Below are 17092 nucleotides of genomic sequence, written 5' to 3'. Positions count from 1 at the left end.
AGAAGGGAAATTAGACATTTTCTTTTCAATTAAAATTATGTTAACGGTACGAACGAAAACGATGTTAAATATATACTGTCGGATAAGACTAGAAATTAAATCATACCAAAACCTTCTGTACCCTCGCTAATTGCTAGTAACAAAGCTCGCTCGAAGTGATCGTAGCATTCGTAGTCTGGTAGGCAAAGCTGATTGAAGCTGCAAAATAATTACAAGTTGACCAACGGGTAAATTTAGAATTGTAAGTAGAAAAACTTAAGGATCAGTACCAAGTGTGTGCCGTGGGTAAGTTAGCGAAGGTTGGTGCCGCCGTGATCTGAAATCGTGGGCTCAGCTGCTGAAATCCGCCGGGTGGCAGCTGGGAACAACCTGTAGTGAATTGAAGTAATCGGGCCATCTCTTCCTGGGTGAAATTGCTAACCGCGGTCCAGAACCAAGCGAGAACTCGTAAGAACTCCGGTGAACTGCCGTTAGCTATGTGATGCGCTCGTAGATCCGCCACGCTGTACTCGCCGGTTCCGCACAGTAACAACTGCAATAAATTCGAGCTTAAACATATACCAAACGATGAGTATCGTAGTAAAAAAAACGTGTTCTCATACTTCGAGTTCGTTTTCGTCGAATATTCCTAGAAGATTATCAGGGATGAGCTCGTTCAGGCCTCTTAGAAAATATTCCACCTCGTTTCGCACAGAAGTAGCGAGTCTGTGTTGCGCGAGCGCGTCCAAGTAGCGCAGCTTCGTGTCGTTCGTAACGCGAACCTTGCTTCCTCCGGGGATTAGTTCGGCTACCTGATAGAAATGAAGGACGACAAACGAAATAACGAAGCACTCGTCGCCGCGTTGCTTAATAACTTACCTTTAATAATTGACCATCTTTGTCGTACTCTTCCTCGACGAAGTACAAGTCCATTTCCTCGACGTCGTTCTCAACAATATATTTTATCTTGCTCAGATACAGGTCCGGATCGTCTTGTTCGAAATACTTGTAATGCACTCTAAGGCCAATGATTTGCGCAAGGAACGACCTCGTGAATCGTGCTCGCACTAATTGCCGGTACGAACCACCGAGCGCTGACTCGTACAGGCATTTGCCCACGATTCGCCCCGCGAACTCGTAGTGTTTCAATTTAAGGTGCGAAGGCCGTTTATTGTTAGGGTGAACCAGTGCTTGTTGCGATTCCCCAAAGGAGGCGAACAATCCGTTTCCCGAATCGAACAAGGCCGCGCAGATCAACTCGAACCATTCTCGTCGGACACCTCCCCAATCGACTCCTACAATTAAACGTGCACAGTTCGTCTACGGTTTAATTATCGCGAAGGCGTTACGTACCTTGTTCACCTTGGAAGGTGATCTCAAAGTTTCTGCACCAGTCGGTCACGGAAAATCCTTTGGTAGCTTTCATCGACTTATAAAAATAATAATCGATACATAAAGTGGAATTACATTACATTATTTAAATGAATGATCGATATTTACCGATTCCAACAATTTATCCCGTTGAACCTTCATCGAAAGTTTCTCATGATAGTGTTTCTGATGATGCTTCCGAACCTCGTGGTAAAAGAAATCCTGTTTATCAGCAAAAGTTTCGCTTCCGCCGATGTTTTTCAATAGAAACAAGGTGAACGTGGCGGCTATTATGTCCCGGTAGAGAGAAATCAATTCGACGGGCGGCTGACATCCGTCGTCGATCGAGAAAAAGTCGTAACCGTCGTACTGATTGTTGGAACAATCGAAATGAAACTGGAACACACCGTTTTTAATCGGTACACGTTACAGCTGTGAAAGAGAAGGTTTCGCTTACTTTCGTCGACGGACAAAGCCTGAAGGTGACGAGTCTCTTGGGTATAATTTTTAGCAAGTACTCCTTGATGGTCAGTTGCTTAGGCGAAATGAAACATACGACTTTCTTCGGTTTCGAGAATTTCTCGCCTTGCATGCCCAGCAGTTTAGCGGCATAGCAGATGTCCGGATCTTTCGAGGCGACGTTGTTATGCACCATTCTAGCAACATCACCTGTACAACAGTGAATAAGTAATGCATTTAAAAATGAAAGATGGTTCGCAAACAAGATTAGAGAACGTTACGACGCGTACTCTCGAGTACAATGATGTCGAAATCGCCGTTGTGCAGCTGCAATCCAGCTAAACTGACCGTCGCGTGATAACAGCCACCTTTCGGGAATGTGACTCTTAACCGGACTCTCTGATTCGGGGAGTCGTAATCAAGCTGTATGTTACAATTGGTGACTGTCGACTTGTCAACCGCGTTACCAATCTATAATAGAGAGGAAGGGCAAGTTGGTCATAGCCAAGCTAACTAAGCAAGCTAGGAAAATGATATCGATTGATTTTGGTGACTGAAGATGGCCGCTTGCCTGAGTAATGTTGACTTGGTAACCTTCCGTGGGCTTGTCTTCGGGACCAAATACACAGAGATTGTCATACTCGTCTCGCGGCTCTATCGTCATCGAATGTGCGATTCCAGCTGTACAAACGACCGTCGAGCTTTGCCGTACGAAGACGGTCTTGTTGGGATCCGGAGAGCCTAGGAGATGAAGATACGTGTCTTGAAACGAGCTATAAACTTAATCGTGCGAACGTACCGGGAAGAAAATTCTTAAGAAACGGACTGCCGTGGACGTGACACGATCCAATAAGTACGGCTATACGATATTGTCCAGCATGGCGGACAGTAAATTTCACGACTGCGGTGTTGGCAGCTAAGGGGTCGGTGCCTCCTAACTCGATCAGAGTAGCTATCCTTCGCGTACCCTCCGTGACTTCGACGATCAAGTTGTCCTTGTCACAGATAGGGTACGGCTGGCCGTTGCGTTGATAAAACTAAAACAAAACAAGAGAATGATTTCGATCTGTTGGACGAAACGACTTTCTCCCGTTATCTTTTTATTATTAGAAAGCGTTGTTACGTACCTTGACTGTGAACGTCATTGTCTCTCCCACGAGTTTAGGCTCGTCCCATCCAAAATGCACGCGGCAATTACTGGGCAACAGATACTTGCCGGTGACATATTGCAGCAGGGAATGTTTCGCTTCCGGCGCTAAAGCAGGCTGTGTCATAGCAGCCAGGGTCACTAACCCTGCTACCGACACAGAAACGACTAGCATTCCGCCTGTCCGGGCACAAGAGAAAGAAAGTCATGGATCGAGTTTCTCCTCGAAACGCGTTCTTGCATTATGCAACCGTGAAAAAAGATGAGTACCCCATGTCCAGGCGTCTTGGTGCTGGCTGTTCTTCACAACGGCGCTCCACAGATCAGCCTTGAGGTTCTCCAGGTCTTCCTTCGACGTAGGCAGCGTCTGCCTGGCCTGGGTCCATCGCTGTAGATCCTTGCCAATGGCAGCCCGTGCCGCATTGTCCTCTACCCAGTACACGTCCTCCAGGGACATGACTTCCATCTGCAGGAGCCTGAGATAAAAGCAATGATCCTTCTGTTTAAAAGCCGACTTTATTAAATCGTCAATGTCGTCAATCGTCGTGGCATGGACTTTCATTCACTTCACGTTTCACTTTTAATGGTCTAAAAGAATTTGTTGGAAAAGTGCTTGAAAGTTGGAAGCACTCTATCGATTGCTCATTTAAATGAGTGCTTGAAACTCTCGAGCAACGGCACGATCGTAAGAACTCTGCTCACTTCTGGTAATGGCTATGCAATCCGTGGTCCGTCAACCACTGGCGCAAAACCAGTCGCTGTTGTAATAAACGCGCGGCACGTTGCAGTCGTTCCTCGTCCTGTGCCGGTAATTCTGGTAACGCGTCCACTTCGCCACAACTCGCAAGGGATGAGATGCCTGCAACATACCAATCAAAGGAGAGGTTGAAAAACACGGTGTAATAGGATCGTTGGAAAGTTCTAAAGAATTACTGTTCTAATTAGAGACTCAGGAAATTAGTGATAACGACGGTTGATATCTGTCCGCGAGAACGGGAAGCGTGATTTGATAAATCGACGCCGGTTCATCCGGTAGGTTCCATTGCGTCGTCAGTCGTGAAACCGTCGAACTGTGCAGGCCACTCGAAATGCGGTGTGCGTCGTTCCTGGTCGCTCTGCTGTGCATTTTCAAGTGCATCGGGCTCGTATCCGCGATATGCACCGTGAGCAACCACCAAGGAGGTGAGGCAAACTCTCTTTCGCTTCGGCTGCGTTCAATTTTTCGATCATCGAGAAACTGGGCCACGAGCAAACACTCTGTTCTGTGACTCGATAGATGAGACGAAATCTTTGTACCGACAGGCTCGGGTAATCGCTTGCAATGTTCGAATGCCACTCTGCAGACGATTAACAATCAAACGACGGACGTGTCTGGCATCATGATCTTCAATTCGGATCTGCGATACATCCAGGAGCGGATGTTCATCAGATACGCGAGGTATCTGCAGTCCTTGAACATGCACAATTGCCACATCAACGACATCCACTCGGATGCGTTCGACGGGCTGGCCAGTCTAAAGAAGCTCGCTCTACCTAACAACAATCTGACGAGGGTAAAGGAGGAGTGGTTCAACGATTTGGTATACTTGGAACAGCTAGACTTGTCGTTCAATCACATTAGCATGATTGAGTCGTCGATCTTCGGGAAGATGCCGCTACTCAAACGGCTCGATATCAGAGAGAATCGTTTCACTTGCATAGATCCGTCACCGTTGCCGGGTGGTATCGACAAACTGTATTTCAACGGTAATCCGTTGACCTTCAAGTCCCGAGGAACGGTAAGAAGCTGGCTAAAGTTATGTTAAGTAAAGTTAAGAAGATATGAAATTTTCGAGAAGACAAGTTGTCCGTTGCGTTCCGTTCCGTTCCGTTCCGTTCCGAGCCGATCGGTTCAACAATTCAAGGCTTAAGAATTATTCACGAGTATCGATCCCGAAATTACAGTTGACTCTGTGGCTGCGGGACCACGGGGTGGCCTACAAGATCGAGTCGATCGAGAAGGAGGCTTGGCTGGATAAGCTTCTTTGGCTCTGCGCCATCGGCGACGCGAGCGTGGCCGAATCGGAGGAGCTGATCAAAGAATGCGTTATCCTAAACGCGTTCAATCAGCTGCGTACAGGCCTGAGTACCGCGGAGTCCTATCCCCTGGTCACCAACTGTGCGGTGCAGAGGAATCTTTTGACGAGCTGCATAGTTACCGAGACGCAAAGACAGCAGTCACTGACTAACGGGAACGTGATCAAGAAGCTCCTTCTTTACATAGGCCAAGCCAAATCCGTTTAAAGATGAAACGCGAAAGGATTGCACGGGTCAAAGTCAATTAATTTAATAATTATTTGTATTCTATCGTAATTGTATAAATAAAACTTGTCTGCAATTATCGAGCGATCGGGCTGATCTTTGTTGTTGGTACTTACCAGAGGAAGCGCTACCGCTGGGTCTCAGCGTCATGCCGATCGACGAGATCTCGTCGGGAAAGAGATCTTTGTCGCGATCGCGTTGCGCATCTCGGCAGCCACGATTCTTGTCCGGCATAGTCGGTTTACTTCTCGACTTTTGTCCCACTCGTCCAACTTTTATCGACTACGAACCAGTGTTTCGTTCACCGTCGTCGCATCGCTCGCTCGTCACGAGGTCATCTTCTCGAAACATCATTGACACGCGTTTTATCTTCGGTGCCTCTCGATTCCGCGGTGGGAAGGGACACACGACGGTGTGCATCCACGAGGGAACAGTCGGAGAAATCGATTCGTTTCGATAAGCGCAAAGCGTGCGACTAAATTTAAATCAACGGTATGGCTCGGTGAACAATGGGTACGTTCATTCGTTTCGTAAACGCATCGACGCAGGTGCGAATGACCAACACCCGTTGACAATTGCGCGGGACGCGACGCTTTTATCAAGCAGAGAATTAAGAATCTCCTCTCGCGTACGGGCGCGCATCCGAACCGATGAGAATGATAGACCGTGGATTTTTCTGCATAAAACGTGCAGCCTGACGACGTTGTTTAATCGTGAAAGCTAGACACTGGAATCGTGCAACTGCGAAAATCGTTTTACATGCATTAGCATACGAAGCATGAAAAGTCGTTCTTACCGGGATTCGACGGCTGCGTCGCTAACGATATGCAATTAATATGAATTAGCAGCAGCAGGTGAAAGCGAGGCGAGAGGTCACGCGCACGGAAAAGGAGTATTATCCAGCTAACGCGAAGGAAAAGCTTTCGCGACCTACGCTCCCGCGCATGAATATCCAAAAGGGGAACGCGTTAATTCGGCTTGGCGTCCCTCTTCTGCCGCGACGGAACTTTTTACAGGATTAAACCTTATCCGTCCGTGTTGCCGAGCTATCAAAACGGCGAAAGGACCGACTCCTCCCATCGAGGGAGATATTTCGAGGCACCGTGCCTGTACTTTTGCCCGCGTTGACCCAGATCCAGGGACTCTGCCCTGGATAAAAAAAGAGATTGATAGCGGTCTTCGCCGAAGGATCGTCGATTGTTACCGCGCGGTTTTAGGTCGGTCGATTAACAAAGCCCAATTAAACGATCGCGGATCGATAACTGCGATTTAATCAACGGCAACGACACTGTTACCGTGAATTAAACCCGAAACCGGGTCAAGAGTCCACTTCGGGTCAGACCGAGGTTATCGTACCCGCATTTCCCGACGCTCATCTTCGCTCCGAACCTCCGAATTCATCGGCCAATTCCCGTCCGAAGAAAAGAACAATCAGATCGACGTTCGCGTCGGACCTTTTAATCCGAATCGAATATCAGATATGCATTGAAACGATCGAAGACGACGCATACTCTCAACGATTCTCGAAAATCGTTTTTACTAAGCGTTGTTTGAATCGTCGGATTGTTTCCTTGAAATGGACCGGGATTACTCGAGAATCGTGACGAGGGACGAGTTTTCCATTACCGAGTGCATCGAAGCCCTCGAACGGTTGAAAAGTAAAAGGTGGATCTGGTACTCTCGACGGTTCTTCAGATCTCTCTGCCACTCGTTTCCCTTCTTTCTTTTTTCTGGATACGCGGAAGACGAAAATGTAGCACGGGTACAATGAGAGAATCAACCGCGTAGCACACGGTATGGACTCTTGACCTTTTTGAACGGATATCCTTCACTGGCATTACTTCGTGCTAACGATCCTTTCGGTGCTAAGAGGGGTGGCGAGCCGAGGGTGGAGCGGCAGGCGGTGGCCAGGAAAGGGGAGGGAAAACCAGGGCATACGTATGTCATACATTCTCATGATTATGCATGAGAGGGTTACTGGTATTATAAAGGTGGGACAGATCGATTCCAACGTTTTCCATTGCACGGTTTCGTGTCCGCCGAATCGCGGAGGCTAACGTTAAGTCGTATTTCGCTACTCGAGGGGAAGGTCAATACGTGAAACGGAAACTAGCCCCTACCGCATACCGTGACTCGCGTAATTGATCGAGCGCAGATTTAGCATGATGAAACGATTTTATTTTGTTGCTCAAGCAAAACTTTTCGACGAATAGTGATTCGCGTTTTCGCTGCTTCCTGTTCCCGGCGTTTCGATATATACGCGATTCCCCGGGAATATGCATCAGGGGTACGGAATTTGGTGACACAGTTTCGGCGGTATCGCGTTAATGGAACTCGTTAGTCGAACAGCGCAACGGTGCGATTAAACGACTGTTCTTAATCACGGAATCCCTCTTATTCCTCGAGCGTAGGAAACCCGGTAATAAGTTCCGTTGAAAAGTACTTGTGAAGAAGCGCGATTGTTCGTCGGACTAATTAACGTCTCTAGACGAGCGCAGCCTCGCCGCCGCCACTGGCCGCGAATACACAATTTTCTTTGTTCGAGCAACGTTTACGATAGTTATAGACACTACCGATTGACTCCTCCGATTGCAACGAACAAAACCTTCTTAGAAAATGTGGTCACAATACATATAAGAAAGAACGATAGGATCAGTTCTGAAGTATTCGAGACAGAAAAAAAATTGTATACGACCTTTTTTTGTAGATAATAGTAGTACCTACAACTTCTATTCAAAGCATTTCTCAAAATTCCGCAAAAAAAAAATTTTCAATTTTTCCGAAATTTTTCCAAGGGGTACCCCTTCAGATTTTGTGAAATTTTCGTTTTTTGCCAATAACTTCCAAACCGTAGGATTTACGAGAAAATTGCATCAGATCTTTTTTGTAGAGGACGACGAGATCTACAATTTCCATGTAAAATTATTTCGCTAGTTTCGATAGTTTACGAGTAATTTGCAAAAAACTATTTTTTCGTTTTTCGTCAATAACTCGCTAACTATTGATGCTAGCCAAATATTTTTACATGGAAATTGTAGATCTCGTCGTCCTCTACAAGAAAGGTTCTATGCAATTTTCCCGTATCTTGAACAGTTTAGGAGTTATTGGGGAAAAACGAAATTTTTTTCCAAAAGTTCGCTGTTTCGACGCTGAGATGGTCGGATTTTGTCAACATCAATAAAATGCCAAATAACCATACGTAACTCGTTAAATACTGGAGATAGAAGAAAAATGCATAGAACCTTTCTTGTAGAGGACGTCAGTGCCTACAATTTCCGTTAATAACTCTAAAATAAATTTTTTTTGATGGAGTCAATAATTAGACCATTTTTTTTAACACAGTGGACCTACCTGTTTCTTCTTATATTATGGCGTGGCTACGTGTCAATACTTTTTACGATCGCTACGCGTTATCGATTGCTTCCTATCACGGACAAGTGACTGTTAATCGGTTTGATGAAACGTCCGTACGATCGAGAAAGTGCGCGAGGAAATTGACGAGGGAATTGGATACAGATCGAAGATGGCACACATTCAGCCGTGATTCGCGAATTCGCTTCGTCCGACTTTCTAAATCTCATATGTGCCGGTTATCTCGAAAGTGGTGTAAGCCAGAAATCAAGGAAATCGAGATTTTTATTCTCTCATCGAATTCTTGTAGTTTTATAATGACTGTGGATTCAACTGAAACAGTGAGACACTGAAAGAGCGAGGCATCGATTTATTACTGTTTCGGGATTCCGTTCCCATTGGGGATTCTGATCAATTAAAAACGGATCGAGAATCACCGTCCGTACGCTGTACGAGATAAAAGGAACAAATTTTATTTTTTTCGAGCGATCGCAGAATGATTAATAGCTCGCGCGTCACGGTAGACTACGATTGCCGCACGTCGAACAGAGATAACGTGGTTAAAAAAAAATTGCGTCGATTCGCCGCGAGCTTAGATTTACATAATCCCGGAAAGCTAGGAATAATACTCTGTTTGTGAACGAAAGATGAATGACCAGAGAGACGATCTAGGTGAGGTGAAACAAAGTTCGATCGCGTCGATCAATCCTCGCAGTTAATTAGCAGGAGGAGTCCCAGCCGAGCTCGGTTACTCGGTCTCCAGGCCGGATTTAATTTGCAATTCCCTGTAGTGTGTAATCAAGCTCGACGAAATGGTTTCCAACCGTTTAAGTCGTACCCCGCGTCCCACAGCTTGGTTTCCGCACCATTTCGTCGTCCCGATAGAACTTTGATGCTTTCTTCCTACGCCAACGATCGTGTCAGCAAAAGTCATTAGAGCAAGTTCCGCGGCCGCGTACTCGTTAATTCCTCGTCTCTGTCACGAATTTCTCCGAAGTTCATTTTGAGAGTCTCAGGGAATTGAAGTCGATCTTCTCAGTACTCAGAGACTCGGGAAAGTTCATCATCAGCGATATTCTCGTCAATGAAATTGTCAATCATGTTTAATAGGAAAGAAATGTGAATCTGTTGGAGTGTGGGACGAGAGAGCATTCGTTTAATTGTGAAGATAGCGTCTGTAAGAATTTTTTCTTCAGCGTAGAAAGTTCGAAGGGTTAAGGTCACGGTATAATCGATAGTTTTCTCGACTGCTGTACGACCGTGGAACGGTACTTAGACGCAACACCGGAGAAATCGATTTCGCGCGCGATCAACGGCTACCCGACACGCGTTTCCTTCTCGGCTTGTTCACGGTCCATTTGCTGATCGATCCTTTCCCCGTGCATCGATTTCGATTACGCCGAGCCAAGATCTCACGCGCTCGCTTGGCCGTGATTTATGCCGCGGACGTCCTCGCAAATTTTCGTTCCGTTTCGTTACTCTCGAACAATGCGAGCGCGGAAGGGTGGTCATATATCACGGTGGACAATGCGAACCCGCGATAATTCTACTGACGCGATTATTTTAGTCCCGATCGTTCGTAGATCGCGCATAAGTGCTCGTCTTCGAATCAGGAATTCTCGGGTCACTTGGCGCTTGTTTGTACGGGAAACTGGCATCCAAAGTGTCGCAATGCAGGACGCGTTCGCGATGCTCCGGGCGATCTCTGACTTTGGAAAAGTTGGAAGTTTGCTCGTGACGTCAACGTCTTCGTGTATCGAGATGCGACCTCGCGCGGATCACGGCATGCTAGTGACTGGCAACGTGATCAGGCCAGTTAGACGGCTCCCAAATTAAAACGGAACAGGAAGCTGGGAGAGACGGGCTCTTCTCCCTCGTGCAACTTTTCCCGGCGTCGTTTAACTTTCCGTGAAACGCAACTACTCCAACTGCGAGGTAGCAAGTTGCCACGGTAATCGTTCCTCGGAGCTGCGAGTAGCGTGTTTAATTATGAACGAAGGAAAGTTTACCGTGTGTAGCACGTAGCAATCGAGCAAGTGCGCACCGAGGGTTCGACGTTCTCTAAAGTGACCAGACTGCGAGGGCTCGATATTTATTCGTACGATTCGATGATAAACGTGCACAAAGAAATTTTGCACAAAAGATTTTTTACGTGCAAATGTTGTGTGCGGGGGTGACGAAGCAATGCATACGGAAGAATCGGTGCATAGAAATTCTAGTAAAATGAAATGAAGAGATGTTGGCCGGTGCTCCGTTGTCTCGATCGCGTCTCGAAAGTAGCCAAAGAGTGCACTTACTGGATTCGAATCGACTTTCTGTCTCACCACCTGAAGACTGCTCTTTCCACCGGGGAATTGTGGCAACTCGTACTTGGTATCACGAAATATGCCAGCGAAAACGGGGAAACGAGATGCGCGGCTAAGGGCGAGAAGCGCGGTAAACAAAAATTCTACCCGTTTTGTCAATTATTCATTTATGCTAGTTGTCGGTTACGAGGCCGAAGGGAGGCTCTAGGGTTGTCTCGCGTTTCGGTACGAAAGGGTGAGAAATTTTTTTCTATCGGCGAGACACGCGCGCGTCTACTAAGAACGAGGCGGGCCAGTGTGTCAGATGCTTGGTAAACGCGCCAACATCCGCGGCTCGTTCAAGACTTGACCGCTCGCGATTGCTCCGTTCGTATGGTGGTTCACGCGTACGCGATCTCTGACAACGCGCATAATTGCTCACGTCGGCTTGGTTCACGAGCTCCGCGGGCAACGAGCTTTCGCGATTCAGGTTTTCGTGGTGGTTGAAGCTTCTCCGGCGTCCGACGACTCGAGAGCGATGCGACTCGACGATCCGTTCGCGCGGACTCACGCTAGACGACTGCATGCGATACGATTACGCGGCCCGAGCCACCCTCTGCCACCCGTTCGCCGTTCCCACCGAAAGCCCAACCACGCCACAAAGACCACGCCAAACCGATGGCTCTCTCGCGTCCTTTGCTCTTTCCCTTCTTCCGGAGACGTCGCCTTATACATTTTCTTCGCAAGCTTTTAAACAAATCGATCCTCGACCATGTAATTTTTTACAAGACCGAAACCAGAGCGGTGGATCGAAACTTTACAGCGATCGTGTACGCCACCCCTGGAGCGAGTATACAGGGTGTTTCCGAAATCGTGGTACAACCGGCAAGGGGATGATTCCTAATGATAAAATCTAGTCGAAAACGAAGAATATAGTTTTTTCATACGGAGCATAAGTTTCGAGAAAATCGAGGAATCATCCCGGTCACCGGTTGTACCACGATTTCGCGAACATAGTGTCTATATAATTCGAATTGGTCCCGATCATGCCTTTGAGATACACCCTCGGATTCCAATACGCGGATGCTTGGCGAATTTCGCGAGCAGGAAATCTCTGGTGAAAAATTGGAAATCAATGAAGGAGACACGCGAGAGGGATTGGTTATCCGTTTACCGAATAGACGCACGGAATCATAAAGGAAGATATGACATCATTTATTATTGTCCACGAGAAGCATTTGGTCATCACTGAATTTGACGCCGCATGCCCAGAATTTTTCCGATAATTGCAGCCCACTTCGGTCGTTCGGTCGTAAACAAGCGGTCTCGTTCGCTCACGGTCGGTAGTCACATTTAATTTTCGGCGATCCGCGATCGATACGCAATTCGGTTAAGAGGTAACGACTATTGGAAGCAGTTACGCTTGCTGACTGAACCAAATTCGTGCTCTCGAACCAATCTCGTTTCTCGCAGTGTCGACGGAACTTGGAGAGCTCTCGGAAAATCAAGTCACAATTGAGAATTTTATTGTACGATTGCACACGATGGCAAATTACATTTCTGTATCTCCTCTCGTGCTCTCGAATAATTGGAAGGATTAAAACGGACAGGGAAAGGCAATCAGTCATTGGCTGGATGTCGACGGTGACACAGTTTCGTTTCGGGCCGATGAGTTTGGCACGGTCCATCGTACGTGTATTTATTATTCAGCAACAAAAGTAGCAGGTCATTAGGATTTGCTCGTTCATCGGTCGGACAGTAGTAGTGGACAGCGATGGCCAGCGGGGAAAGTAATAGACGTTCGTTTCGGTGAAACGTTCGGGCGAGAACGAGAGCACCCCACCCCGAGTTGGCCCAAGTGCAAACACCGCGCAGTGACATTGCCGCAGCTCAGGAGAACTCGGTATCCATTCGTTCGCCCCACCAATAAACGGGGTACAAAACCCGAGCTACCCCCGAGGGAAACGCGCAAGCGCTCGCGTTCTTGGCACCGAACAGGGCTAAAACGATAAAAGTTCGGACACTGACGCAGATTTATCGGCCTCTCATCTCAGCATCTGATGCAGTGGAACGACTACAAACGAACGTTACCATTTACTTCTGTTTAAACCTGTGTTTCAAGACAGTTTTCCAATTCACGTAATACATTCTCTCCTGTTGGTTTCATAAAATCACTTAACTTTGCCTCGCAGGGAACAAGGAACTTTTATTTCGATCGATATACGAACAGAGTAAGGGATTACATGTCAATAGTAATGCCCTGAAGTTCGAGTCACTCCCTGCTCTGTGAAATGATAATGAATTCTGATACGGCGCACCTCTTGCCAAGATAATGCGTTATATTTGCACACGGGCTTGGTACCCGTGCAAGTTCACGTTATCTCGCCCGATTAATGTGCTCCGGGAAACTGATAACTTTACGAGCAATCGATGCCGTCCGGCGCTTCCACTCCCTACGGCAAATTGACCACGCGCCAAACAATGAATCTCGACGTTTAAACGTACGATAATGGATGTATCGTCTGGATGCGCGTAAATACACGTAGCTAGAATCGTTTTGAAGATTTGCCAAATAAAATGAGCAACGATGTGCGACGCGACTGTCTTATCGATCACTGCCCGTGGCCCGTGATATTTAACGCTCAGATGCGTGACGTTCGATCGAAATGTACGAACATCTTGTCAATAATATTTGTTTATTCCATCGGTTTCGGTGCTTATTTTAAATAGATATATTATATAGATGTTATTTCGTCTGTATTGAAAAATCAATTGGTTCAGTAGTGTCTGACCTTTTTTTTTGAAGAGAGGCCGGTATTGCGTGAGGCCGATTTCGGCGAGCCACTGGTCCGCCTCGGTGAGGTCCCCGTTGTTTCCGTTTCCGGTGGCAAGCATCAACAGCTTGCCCAGGGATAGGACCATCGTCAGGGCCAGGAATACCCCCGAAAGTACGGTGGACCATCGTGCCATTTCCCAATGCAGGGTGCATCTTGCAAACGAACAACGGACAGATAACAGACTCTATTGACATAGCCGCGTGCATACCTGTACGTGTACGCGTGTATGCATGTACATATAGTATAGTCGGCCGTTAACAGGTTAAGTGACAGGATCGAGGTTATGTCGCCGCGATGTTTGTAAACAAATCTGTTACGGGTGACGTGGCTAGCAGCGATCGGAGTTGGTCAGCTTACCACATTTTCATTAGAAACGATCCTCGTTACGCGCGACAATTGACAGAACCCCGGTTTTACGGATTAAGAACGCGTATACTCCGGCACGATGATGATGATTACTGTAGATGGAGTGACAGGTGGAAGACCCTATAGTTTCGTGTAGGGACTTGGGACTAAATTTCCCGGTGTGCACACTGGAAATCAATTTTAGTCAGTAACCGTCGTCGCTTACTTAACGTTGGTCGATACATTCGACGAAAACGCGTACGGCCTTGTAAATTCAGTGATCGCGATTTTCTTTTTGCAATGGAATGCGTCAATTGTACGGGACGGTGTGGCAGAAAACGAGGAGTGTCTATATAATTCGAATTGGCGCCACAGGTACCTTGCTTATCTCTCGTCGGAAACTTCCGGAACTGCCGGAACGTCTGGAACATCCTCGTTCCCGGTGAAGTCGAATTTCACGATCATCTTTATTCGAACGCCGAGATTCCGTGCCGCGCAGTGTGTCGGCGTAATTAACGACGCGTCGGATATTTTCCGTGAACAGTTAAGAAGATCCGACGAGTCCATAAAGAGAAAGGGAATACCGGGAAATTGGCGCGAGGGAAGTTGTTGGATGGCTGGCAATAAATTTAATGGGTAAGCGCTCGTTCTTTAATTCGGACCAGTAGAAGAGGCTGCGTTTAACGGTCCACGAAAGGGGCTGCAGCCCGTGTACATGCATCGTCAGTCAGTATTACGGGTAATCATTACCGCGTTCGTATCGAACGTGACCGATTTATTCTTAGCTCTAACANGATATATTATATAGATGTTATTTCGTCTGTATTGAAAAATCAATTGGTTCAGTAGTGTCTGACCTTTTTTTTTGAAGAGAGGCCGGTATTGCGTGAGGCCGATTTCGGCGAGCCACTGGTCCGCCTCGGTGAGGTCCCCGTTGTTTCCGTTTCCGGTGGCAAGCATCAACAGCTTGCCCAGGGATAGGACCATCGTCAGGGCCAGGAATACCCCCGAAAGTACGGTGGACCATCGTGCCATTTCCCAATGCAGGGTGCATCTTGCAAACGAACAACGGACAGATAACAGACTCTATTGACATAGCCGCGTGCATACCTGTACGTGTACGCGTGTATGCATGTACATATAGTATAGTCGGCCGTTAACAGGTTAAGTGACAGGATCGAGGTTATGTCGCCGCGATGTTTGTAAACAAATCTGTTACGGGTGACGTGGCTAGCAGCGATCGGAGTTGGTCAGCTTACCACATTTTCATTAGAAACGATCCTCGTTACGCGCGACAATTGACAGAACCCCGGTTTTACGGATTAAGAACGCGTATACTCCGGCACGATGATGATGATTACTGTAGATGGAGTGACAGGTGGAAGACCCTATAGTTTCGTGTAGGGACTTGGGACTAAATTTCCCGGTGTGCACACTGGAAATCAATTTTAGTCAGTAACCGTCGTCGCTTACTTAACGTTGGTCGATACATTCGACGAAAACGCGTACGGCCTTGTAAATTCAGTGATCGCGATTTTCTTTTTGCAATGGAATGCGTCAATTGTACGGGACGGTGTGGCAGAAAACGAGGAGTGTCTATATAATTCGAATTGGCGCCACAGGTACCTTGCTTATCTCTCGTCGGAAACTTCCGGAACTGCCGGAACGTCTGGAACATCCTCGTTCCCGGTGAAGTCGAATTTCACGATCATCTTTATTCGAACGCCGAGATTCCGTGCCGCGCAGTGTGTCGGCGTAATTAACGACGCGTCGGATATTTTCCGTGAACAGTTAAGAAGATCCGACGAGTCCATAAAGAGAAAGGGAATACCGGGAAATTGGCGCGAGGGAAGTTGTTGGATGGCTGGCAATAAATTTAATGGGTAAGCGCTCGTTCTTTAATTCGGACCAGTAGAAGAGGCTGCGTTTAACGGTCCACGAAAGGGGCTGCAGCCCGTGTACATGCATCGTCAGTCAGTATTACGGGTAATCATTACCGCGTTCGTATCGAACGTGACCGATTTATTCTTAGCTCTAACAAGTGTCATCGAAGCACGATTAAGGAGCATGAGCAACGCGTTTTAATGCGTTCGAGAATCGTAAAAGCAATCGTGCGAAGTACAGCGCCGTATTTCACCCGTATTTAACTATCGACTCGGCACACACTAGATATTAGATTTTCGGGAAAAATTCGTTCGCACCGTAAATATAATAAACTCGTTCAATGAGTGTTTCCTCCGGGATTATTTATAGATATTTTTTCGTTGACGACCACCGATAATGGCCAATCGATTCAATGCCGCGGAAAATGTACTCGGCTCTATAAAGATCATCTTTTATTACGACGAGTGTCGACGTTCTTGTTTGGAACCAAGTCTATCAATTCTCTGAAACGGACGTGTTCAGTGAGGACTCTGCAAGTAGATGTTCCGGTTTCACATCGAAGGTGCCAATCGCGTTACACCCGCTCATTTGCTCGCCTAGCAGCGACAAATTGAATCAACAGGTTTTCAGGTAAAGCGATCCGTCTCTCTTGGCATGGTCGTCGCGTCGGATCAGCGGATGTGCGGGTCGAGTTTTTATTCGTAGGACAATAATGACAACAGCGATGCGTATAGTTATGCCTTTGTTCGCTATTAGGCAGATGACCGAGAGGAGAGGTGAGAGGTCCCGAGGTGAGTAATTTAGCGAACGGCTGGGGCAGCTTGTCCCGGCGCGGTGCAAGCTCGCCTTGTCCAGTCGCATAGTTTACGAGTTCCCCTGTATGGTCATGTACACGGGACATACCATAGCACACCGCTATACTTTGCTTTGACAACGGCAAAATGTTTATTTAATACATGGAAATGGCAGATACACGAGACCGGTCTCGTTGGCCCGGCTCGCAGGTCCTTCCGTTCTTTTTTCCTTCGACCATAGGTACGTTCACGTGCGAACGTTCTTCTCTGAAAAATGCGGTTTCCACGTACCGTTGCTCTTTCGTTTGGTCGTTCGATCAAATATCAGTTGTGTCGAAA

The 17092-nt window shown here is 47.1% G+C and overlaps 3 protein-coding genes across 13 annotated transcripts in view; 2 read left to right on the top strand and 1 right to left on the bottom strand.

Annotated features, from left to right (window-relative positions):
• On the bottom strand, positions 1-15445 carry LOC108623763 (apoptosis-resistant E3 ubiquitin protein ligase 1). 10 transcript variants are annotated; one of them, XM_018022532.2, is made up of 15 exons: positions 15335-15445; positions 14933-15129; positions 3659-3815; positions 3227-3432; positions 2937-3136; positions 2609-2846; positions 2381-2550; positions 2100-2280; positions 1808-2019; positions 1480-1746; positions 1333-1408; positions 859-1274; positions 603-791; positions 270-532; positions 1-198 (listed from the first exon to the last, which is right to left on the bottom strand). In XM_018022532.2, exons 2-15 carry the CDS (start codon positions 15108-15110, stop codon positions 96-98), a joined length of 2856 nt encoding a protein of 951 aa, XP_017878021.1. In that variant the 5' UTR covers positions 15111-15129; positions 15335-15445; the 3' UTR covers positions 1-95. The 10 variants fall into 10 exon arrangements, with proteins under 10 accessions (XP_017878021.1, XP_017878022.1, XP_017878020.1 ...); XM_018022533.2 differs by lacking the exon at positions 15335-15445 and adding an exon at positions 15186-15278; XM_018022531.2 differs by lacking the exons at positions 14933-15129; positions 15335-15445 and adding exons at positions 13686-13882; positions 14088-14198.
• The window catches only part of LOC108623700 (agrin), a 44660-nt gene that overhangs the window by 7931 nt on the left and 19637 nt on the right, over positions 1-17092 (top strand). The window contains exon 1 of one of the 2 annotated variants that reach the window (XM_026812579.1): positions 15787-15958. The exons of the other annotated variant lie outside the window; for it this stretch is intronic. Coding sequence (XP_026668380.1) covers positions 15955-15958 — 4 coding nt within the window. The 5' untranslated portion in view covers positions 15787-15954. Of the gene's footprint in view, positions 1-15786; positions 15959-17092 lie in introns of those variants that run through there. 2 annotated transcript variants of the gene reach the window in all.
• Positions 3843-5341, top strand: LOC108623765 (chaoptin). The gene is made up of 3 exons (XM_018022541.2): positions 3843-4138; positions 4259-4734; positions 4901-5341. Exons 1-3 carry the CDS (start codon positions 4045-4047, stop codon positions 5237-5239), a joined length of 909 nt encoding a protein of 302 aa, XP_017878030.1. The 5' UTR covers positions 3843-4044; the 3' UTR covers positions 5240-5341.

Source organism: Ceratina calcarata, unplaced genomic scaffold (genome assembly GCF_001652005.2).
Source record: "Ceratina calcarata isolate Rehan_Ccalc_2016 unplaced genomic scaffold, ASM165200v1 scaffold289.2, whole genome shotgun sequence".
Lineage (NCBI taxonomy): Eukaryota > Metazoa > Arthropoda > Insecta > Hymenoptera > Apidae > Ceratina > Ceratina calcarata.
This window is presented reverse-complemented; position numbering and strand designations above follow the sequence as displayed.

Excerpts from the sequence above, each read along its gene's own strand:
- LOC108623763 (XM_018022538.2), bottom strand. The coding sequence starts at position 11,479 with ATGCAGTCGTCTAGCGTGAGTCCGCGCGAACGGATCGTCGAGTCGCAT. Across the intron at positions 5,540-11,335 it reads AGCTCGTGAACCAAGCCGAC|TCGATAAAAGTTGGACGAGT; the intron begins GTGAGCAATTAT and ends ACTGGTTCGTAG. Across the intron at positions 1,275-1,332 it reads CACCTTCCAAGGTGAACAAG|GAGTCGATTGGGGAGGTGTC; the intron begins GTACGTAACGCC and ends GTTTAATTGTAG.
- LOC108623765 (XM_018022541.2), top strand. The coding sequence starts at position 4,045 with ATGCGGTGTGCGTCGTTCCTGGTCGCTCTGCTGTGCATTTTCAAGTGC. Across the intron at positions 4,139-4,258 it reads CGTGAGCAACCACCAAGGAG|GCTCGGGTAATCGCTTGCAA; the intron begins GTGAGGCAAACT and ends TTGTACCGACAG. Across the intron at positions 4,735-4,900 it reads CCTTCAAGTCCCGAGGAACG|TTGACTCTGTGGCTGCGGGA; the intron begins GTAAGAAGCTGG and ends CCGAAATTACAG.